The 9,049-nt window shown below is 42.1% G+C and overlaps 1 protein-coding gene across 1 annotated transcript; it reads left to right on the top strand.

Annotated features, from left to right (window-relative positions):
* Window positions 1-6,337: 6,337 nt before the first annotated feature.
* Window positions 6,338-7,306, top strand: LOC105486973 (mas-related G-protein coupled receptor member X3-like). The gene has a single exon (XM_071075001.1). The coding sequence runs from the start codon at window positions 6,338-6,340 to the stop codon at window positions 7,304-7,306; it is 969 nt and encodes a 322-aa protein (XP_070931102.1).
* Window positions 7,307-9,049: the final 1,743 nt, after the last annotated feature.

Below are 9,049 nucleotides of genomic sequence, written 5' to 3'. Positions count from 1 at the left end.
TCATCTCTCACCTTCTACAAAAATCAACTCCAGATGGATCAAAGACTTAAATCTAAGACCTAAAACAATAAAAATTCTAGAAGATAACATCAGAAAAATGCTTCTAGACGTTCGCTTAGGCAAAGACTTCATGGCCAAGAACCCAAAAGTAAATGCAACAAAAGCAAAACCGAATAGATGGGACTTAATTAAACTAAAAAGCTTTAACACAGCAAAAGCAATTGTCAGCAGAGCAAACAGACAACTCACCGAGTGAGAGAAAATCTTCACAAACTAAGCATCTGACAAAGTACTAATATCCACAATCTACAAGGAACTCAAACAAATCAGCAAGAAGAAAGCAAACAGTCCCATCAAAAAGTGGGCTGAAAGCACAAATAGACAATTCTGAAAAAAAGAGATGCAAATGGCCAACAAACATAGGAAAAAATGCTTAACATCATTAATGATCAGGGAAATGCAAATCAAAAACCGTATTGCGATACCACCTTACTCCTGCAAGAATGGCCATAATTTAAAAATCTAAAAATAATAGATGTTGGTGGGGATGTGGTGAAAAAGGAACACTTTTGGACTGCTGGTAGGAATGTAAACTAGCATAAGCACTATGGAAAATAGTGTGGAAATTTCTTAAAGAAGTAAAAGTGGATCTACCATTTCATCCAGCAATTCCGTTAAATATATATAAATATATATAAAATGTATAAACTATATAATATATATATTTATATACCACGGAATAGTACTAAACCATAAAAAGGAATAAAATAATGGCATTCACAGCAAACTAGATGGAGTTGGACACATTATTCTAACTGAGGTAACTCAGAAATGGAAAACAAAACATCATATGTTCTCACTTACAAGCAGGAGCTAAGCTGTGAACATGTAAAGGCATAGAATAATATAATGCACTATGGGGACTTGCGGGGAAGGATAAAAGAGGGACGAGGGATAAAAGACTACACGTTGGGTATAGTGGACACTGCTCAGGTGATAGGTGCACCAAAATCTCAGAAATTACCACTAAAGAACTTATCCATGTAAGCAAACACCACCTGTTCCCTCAAAAACCCATTGAAATAAAAAAATAATAATAAATGATTTAACTTCACAGAACTTAAAAATTGTTCAATGTTCAGAGTTGATAATAATAAAAGAAATTAGAATAAAATGTGCAGCAAGTGGTAGCCTCTGGACAATGGCATTCTAGACATTCACTTTGCATACACTTCTCTAGCATTTGGAAAGAAAGTATACACATGAATATATCAATACTATGATAAAGAAAACACCAAAACACAGTGTCAGGCCATTGTCAGCCTTGACGATCCCAAGATCTACTTTTTTCTTTAGTTATAAAGCTTCATAATGAAAGTTCACATTGCTTAATGTGATACCTAGGCCCATAATTGATTTTCAAAATCAGGACAACAATTACTTACAGGAAGTTGAACAAGATGGGATGTGATGGGAGAGGCTGATATGTATTGGATATGGGACAGAGGCCAAGAATCATCTCAGTTAGGATTTGTGCCTCAAATACCTCTGGCCTCTGATTTGTCGACAGTCTTCATAAAGGAAATAACGAGTTCGTCTAGCATCTTCATAAGCCTGGATTGCTAACCAGGTTTCATTTCAGCTCCTGTAGGCATCTCCTGAATTAAGCAACACAGAAAATCCTCTGAAGCCACTGAATCGCAGAAAGGCTCTCCACCTTTAGCACAAGAGGAGTCTTCACCACAGGACAAAAGAAGGAACCATAAGGGTAAGTACCAAGAACTGTCTTCTTCCATAGTCAGTTACGGTTTTTGCTATAAGATCATGTCCCTGTGCTTCCACCTTGGCGCTACATGCAGGGAGTCACGAGCTTGTTTCAGGAAAAGACAAGAGACATGAAGCTTCCTTTTGGAAACTGAGTGCTGCCAGCCCAAACTGTGTGAGTTCCAAATGGGGTCCCCCTTCTTATTTATCCCCATATCACCTCCTTCATTCCAATCACTCAATCTGCTCTCCTGGAGAGAATGCTGCCTCTTACACTCATTTAAGGAGCAAGGGGACATGAAGACATTTCTTCCCAGAGTTGAACTGCTGTAGAGCCAGTTTTATTGCTTCACTTCCTTTTTAAATTTATTCTTCTCTACCTATCTGGAAAGGACCAAGGGAGTTATAGATAGTCCAAACTGAAATAATTAAGGAGTGTTTCACGAGGACAGTATTTACAAAGATGCACAGGGTTAAGGGAAAGAGATGAGGCATGGGTCAGCACCTTAAGCAGCAATACATAGGGGAGCACTACTTCCTCACCTAAGCTGAAAGGGACGGGGAAGGAGCAATTACCATTGTCGCCAAAGCCATAGCTGTAGCCATAGGGGTGGAAGAACATGAGCAGGCAGGTGGAGAAGCCCTGAATGGCTAACACACAACCACACAGGCTGATATGGTTTGGATCTGTGTCCCCCCACCCAAATCTCATGCTGGTTATAATTCCCAATGTTGGAGGCAAGGCCTGGTGCGAGATGATTATTAGATCATGGGGATGGTTTCGCATGAATGTTTTAACACCATCCCCCTTTGGTATTGTTGTTGTGACACTGATGAGTTCTCACGAAATCTAATTGCTTAAACGCGTGTGGCACCTCCTCCCTCTCTCTTTTGCTCCTGCTCTCACCGTGTAAGATGTGTGGCACCTCCTCCCTCTCTCTTTTGCTCCTGCTCTCACCGTGTGAGATGTGTGGCACCTCCTCCCTCTCTCTTTTGCTCCTGCTCTCACTGTGTGAGAAGCCTCGCTCCCCCTTTGCCTTTCACCAGGATTGGAAGCTTCCTGAAGCCTCCCCTAAAGCGGAAGCTGCTATGCTTCCTGTACAGCCTGTAGAGCTATGAGCCAATTAAACCTGTTTTCTTCATAAATTTCTCAGTCTCAGGTATTTCTTTTTAGCAATGCAAGAAGGAACTAATACACCAACAGAGAGCCAGGAGGTGGAAATCCCAAGTCACTCTCCTGCTGTCTTCCAGTCTCCTGCCGGTATGTCCCAGTGTCTCAATTTCATCAGAAACCAGAAATAAAAAGAATCCCACTGATGTGGTACCTAGAAGCCACTCTCTTGGGATGTCAAACAGGATAAAGAATGGAAAGCAAATCCTCATGGCAAATGAGACTATCCCTCTCACCTTCTTATATCCTCCTACTTCCTGAGGCTTTCTCTGCCTGAAGGTGATTGATTCCTGTCTCATTTCAGCTCCATCAGACTACTTTAACGTTTGGCATGTCTTTCTCTACTGTCACTTTTATGCAGAAATGTTTGCATTTTTCAAAAATGCATAGAAAATAAAATGTAATTTTAAAAAGAGAACATATTTATTTGTTTAGAATATAAGTTTGGCTGCTCTAAACAAGACATGAAGTAGAAATATCTTAAACAAGAAAGTATAATTGTGCCTCTGGGTCACTAGGTTCTGAATCTGCAGATTCAACAAACCACAGGTGGAAACTATTCCAAAAATAAGGGTATGGTTGAGTTGTGTATGTACTGAACAGGTACAAACTTGTTTTTCCTTGTCGTTATTTCTGGAAAAACTACAATATGACAAGAATTTACATAGCATTTGCATTTTGTCGTTATTCTAAATAACTAAAAACGATTTAACGTATCTGGGAGAAAGTGCATAGGCTAGATACAAATACCACATATAAAGAAATTGAGCATCTGCAGATTTTGGTGTGTGCTGAATTCTGGAAAAAGTCCCCTGTGAATACCCAGAAATGACTGTCTTTGAAATTTGAACTAGAAGCTCCAAGGCATCACACATCAGAATTCCAAAAATTGCTGCTCACCAGTCCCTAGAGAGTTGCCCTCATCCTTGTGATCCTGCATGGTTCCAGCTAGATCAGCATTCCAGCCTTATGGAAAAGGACGAGGGGAAGGAGAAGCTTTGCTCCTTCTATTGATCCCGTGAGTGAGGAATTGCTTACATCACTTTGTGATTCTTCCACTTAACAGCACCTGGCCATACGATGTGATTCAGCACCAAGGAAAACTGGGATGTGGGTCCTTGTGCTGCTTTTACACTCTCAGAATTGTTATGTGACCAAAGAGGAAAATGAATGTTGGGGCAACCTAGCAGTCTCTTCACTCCTGATTGTCTCTGACTCTGTGCTCACATCAAGATTTTTCAGGAACTCCTCAGAAATAATGAATGATGGGGCAGAGAACAGAATTGGGACCTCATGCAGGGCTCCAGGGACCAGGGACTGGTGTTGGACCTGCTCTTCCTGTTGTGAACTCAGGAAAACCCTTTAATTCTCTAGGCCTTGGTTTCATCTTATGTTATATGAGGATAATACCATAGATGGTCTTTAAGGAACACAGGCTAAATGTTGGTGATACTACAGGGAAAATGATGGGTATGAGTTAGTCCTTGTGGAGCTTCGGATTTCACGAGGAGGACAAACATATCATACCATAAATATAGACGGAGAAACTCTTTAGTACCCTGAGTGTGGATAACAGAGGTTCTCCTTTTCCTCCCATTTCCTTTCTCGGCTAATCAGGGCTGTGCCAGCTTGTCCCTCTAAGAGAACTCATGATGGATGCATTCCCTCCTGATGTTTCTCTGTACTCCCAGCAAAGGGTGCATCTTCTGTCCACCAGGAGGCCTCCTGCCCCTGTGCATCCTTAGGATTCCAGAGCAAACATGGCCTCTGATAGGCAAAAAGGAACTCCTGAATTTATTCCTAAATGGCGTTCATTCATCTCTATTTTGTTCCCTCTTTGAATTGCCTCTCATTCCCTATCTGGAGTTTGCTTAGGTCAGTTTTTTTTCAATCCACAATTTTGACTGCCAACTTGGATTTAACTTGAGAATCACTCCTCTGCTTTACTCCCTTTAACATGTATAATCGACACAGGGTCGTGCTGGGTATAAATGGCTCCTCCAAGACTGGATCGTGAGTCAGCCCTGCTGGACTCAAATTCATACTATATCATATATAACCCCTGGGACAAATAATTCCCTTTCTTTATGCTCCAATTGCATTATCTGCCATATGGGAATAATACCAATTCTTACCTCCTGGGCTCTTCCGGTGATTAAAAGAGACAATACCTTATAAACTCTCAATCAGCTACTATTATTCTCCCAGATTAGACCTAATCCTCGTTCTCCAGTTGAAATCTGCATGAATATCTCTCTTTATACTCCAAGCCCTACACGTCGCCTATTTCCCCTCATGGACACCTCTCATACAAATGTTTTCATCAACAAAGAAATGCTACCAGAGATCTCCTGAAAGAGAGAATGAAATAGGTTTACATTGTGTACACTCAGCAGAACATTTAGTAGTCCCCCATAGATATTTCCACACTTCTGTTACCTCCGTCAGTTATACTCAGACCTCATCTGCACTTACTCTTTCCTCTGTTCTATTGTTGAGTAATTCAGATGAGACCCACACCCTACCCAAACACTGTGTACAAAAATGCTTCTAGGTGTTCAGCAAAGCCACACTGAGTCTTCATTTCAAAGGCACATCAGTTGTCAATTTCAGGTTTTGGGCACTCATCAATAATTTTTCTCAACACAGATAGAGCTGTCCACAAATAGAATTCTGATGAATGAAATTTTCTTCATCCAGTTATACATTTGTGTTCTAATACCTTACATTGTGCTTTCATCTTTATTTTCCATTTCATCCAAATCTAGCAGTACCATTAGGCTCCTCATGCATGCATTCCTTCATTGAAAGAATGTTTATGAAGAGCACAGTGTGCTGGTCATGGAAATAGGCACTGTGAGTATAAAATGTAAAATGTGGTCCTGTCTGCAATGACCAATACACTGAGTTATTTCTCACCCACCAGGCCCAGCCATTTTCACACTTATCCTAGTGAAGGTCACATTTTCCTCTCATTCATAAAGCATGGTCTTCTTTCCTGTCCTAGTCACGAGTGTGTCACAGCCACCTCTTTGTGTATCTGACTTTCTCCATCTGAGATAAAATATCAGGCCCATGATACAGTAATGATCGGGTCCACAATCCTGGCTGGATGAGTTGGGGGTGTTTTGATCCTAATGTTATTCCCATGTCAGTACAGAACTTGTGTGGCAGTAGAGAGAGGTCAGGCTTCAGAGTCAAGAAGAACTGGATTTCAAACTGGATTTGAGGACCCCCACCTTTTGATAGGTGACTTATTCTCTGTGAGTCTCTGATCTCTCCTCTTTAAATGAGGACAGTAAAAATACCACATGGCAGGGTGGTGGGGAGAATCAGAGATCACACAGCTGGTGATCACATCTGGTCTGTGTTCCCAGGGACACCAGACTGGGGTTTCTGAGCATGGATCCAACCATCCCAGCCCTGGGTACATCAGTGACACGAATCAACGGAACTGTGGAGACTCCTTGCTACAAGCTGACCCTGAGCCTCACGGTGCTGACGTGCATCGTTTCCCTTCTGGGGCTGACAGGAAACGCGGTTGAGCTCTGGCTCCTGGGCTTCCGCATGCGCAGGAACGCTGTCTCCACCTACATCCTCAACCTGGCTGTGGCCGACTTCCTCTTCCTCAGCGGCCACGTTTTACGTTTTCTGTTAAGCCTCATCAATATCCCCCATACCACCCGCAGAATCCTCATTTGTGTGATGACCGTCCCCTACCTTACAGGCCTGAGCATGCTGAGCGCCATCAGCACCGAGCGCTGCCTGTCCGTCCTGTGGCCCGTGTGGTACCGCTGCCGCCGCCCCAGACACCTGTCAGCGGTCGTGTGTGTCCTGCTCTGGGTCCTGTCCCTGCTGCGGAGCATCCTGGAGTGGATGTTCTGTGACTTCCCGTTTAGTGGTGCTGATTCTTGTTGGTGTGAAACATCAAATTTCATCATAATCGCGTGGCTGACTTTTTTGTGTGTGGTTCTCTGTGTTTCTAGCCTGGTCCGGCTGGTCAGGATTCTCTGTGGATCCCAGAAGATGCCGCTGACCAGGCTGTACGTGACTATCCTGCTCACAGTGCTGGCCTTCCTCCTCTGCGGCCTGCCCTTCGGCATTCTGGGATCCCTAAATTACATGATCCACAGGGATCTGGAAGTCTTATATTGTCACGTTTATCGGGTTTGCATGTTCCTGTCCTCTCTAAACAGCAGTGCCAACCCCATCATTTACTTCTTCGTGGGCTCCTTTAGGCAGCGTCAAAATAGGCAGAACCTGAAGCTGGTTCTCCAGAGGGCTCTGCAGGACACGCCTGAGGTGGATGAAGGTGGAGGGCGGCTTCCTGAGGAAACCCTGGAGCTGTCGGTAAGCAGATGTAGGCAGTGAAAGAGCCCCTGCCCTGTCAGTCAGACGGGACTTTGAGATCAACACTGCCCTGCCAACCTTGACAATTATATTCGTTTTTCTTAGCGTTGTGCCTCAGAAATGTCTCAGTGGTAACTCAAGGTCTTCAAATAGATGTTTATCTAACCTGACAGTTCCAGTTTTCACCCACACAAAGCATTAGTCTGACAGTACAATGTTTAGATTCTCCTTGATATTACCAACACATTTTCCCTGTTATCTTACACTGAATCCTTCCTACTGAACACTTTTTCTGCACTTTTCATAGTAATAAAAGGAGTTCCTGTCCAAAACCCTAAAACACTGTTTATACTTGTTTTCTACCTGATAGTACCAAAAAGGAAGATTCCTTAATAATCTCTCAGATTATGTTTCCCTGAAAATCATGTTCCCTTCTATGATTGGAGGCATTACTGCAGTTGGAAACTCGATTCTGAATAAGTGAGTTCTGCTACCTCTAAATTCCATTGAATTCTCAGATATAAAGCAAAATAATGTCCTTAGAGAGAGATTCTCCCTTCATAAAAACAGTCTTAGAAATTGGTTTTATGAATAGCCCTCTCCCGTCATTTGTCCACACATGGTCACACCTTGGCCTTGGTTTCTAGAAAAGACAACCATGGCCCTTTCCCCTTGAGAACTGGTAAGTGCTTATTTAGCTCTTCCTGGACTAAAGGACCAGTGAGGAGCCTATAAATATACCCCACCAGTTCCATTTTGGCCATTGGAAACCTCAATATTGGTTTCAAACTGGAATTATCTTGAAAACCATTTATTATTCATTTACAGAGTCTTTAAGTGTAGAATTCTTCATTCTTCCAGGTTTTGTACAAATCGTTCTGGGTGTAACTTTCAGTCAGTTTTATGACTGTTAACATAAGAAGCAAAACTGAAAACATCTGACTTTTCCATGCTAATGTCAATTATAGTATCTGGATAATAACTTACAGTTGGTACAAAATTCTGATACATGGTACAAAATTCTAAGTTGTGACTTAGATGAACACGGAAACATTGTGCTAAGGAAAATATGCCAGATACCAAATAATAATATTGTAAGATCAAATTCTACAAGGTATCCAAACTAGGAAATTCTTGAACACAGAAAATAAATTAGGAGGATCCTGGTGCTGGATGATGGAGAGACTGTGTAGCCAATTATTTAATGAGCACGGACTTTCTGTGCGGAATGATGAAGTTCTTAAAAGGGACAGTGGTAACGGTTACTACTTATTGTGAATGTACTTAATGATATTGAATTGTACAATTAAAATGGTTAAAGTTGTAAAATGTATGTTATGAACATTTTACCACAATTAAAAACATGTAATTATAAACACAGGATCAGTACAAAATTCAGGACTATGCTCCACTAGTGGTTATCCCTTCAACAGATAACTCAAGCAGACAGAAGAGACCACCAAGAGAAGATGTGACATCACAGCAGGCTGTGTGCTGCTCACAGACAGTGAGGCTGCCCCTCAGATTGACCCTCACTGAGGGGAGCTGACACATGCATTTTGAGTATGCAGGAGACAGTACAAAGCAGTTATGAAAGCAATAAAGAGGTCTATAGTTCTCCGTTTGTCCAACCAAATTTACTGGTGACTCGTATCACATTGTTCACAATGTCGAACTCAGGTCCCCTGAGTCCAGACCCATTGCTCTTCCAGGACCAGCACTCTGCTGATGCTGAATCCTATCTGTCCACCCTCAATTTCCAAA

The sequence above is a fragment of the Macaca nemestrina genome, chromosome 12 (assembly GCF_043159975.1).
Source record: "Macaca nemestrina isolate mMacNem1 chromosome 12, mMacNem.hap1, whole genome shotgun sequence".
NCBI classification, from domain to species: Eukaryota; Metazoa; Chordata; class Mammalia; order Primates; family Cercopithecidae; genus Macaca; species Macaca nemestrina.
The sequence above is the reverse complement of the archived record's forward strand: the minus strand, read 5'-3'. Positions and strand labels throughout refer to the sequence as shown.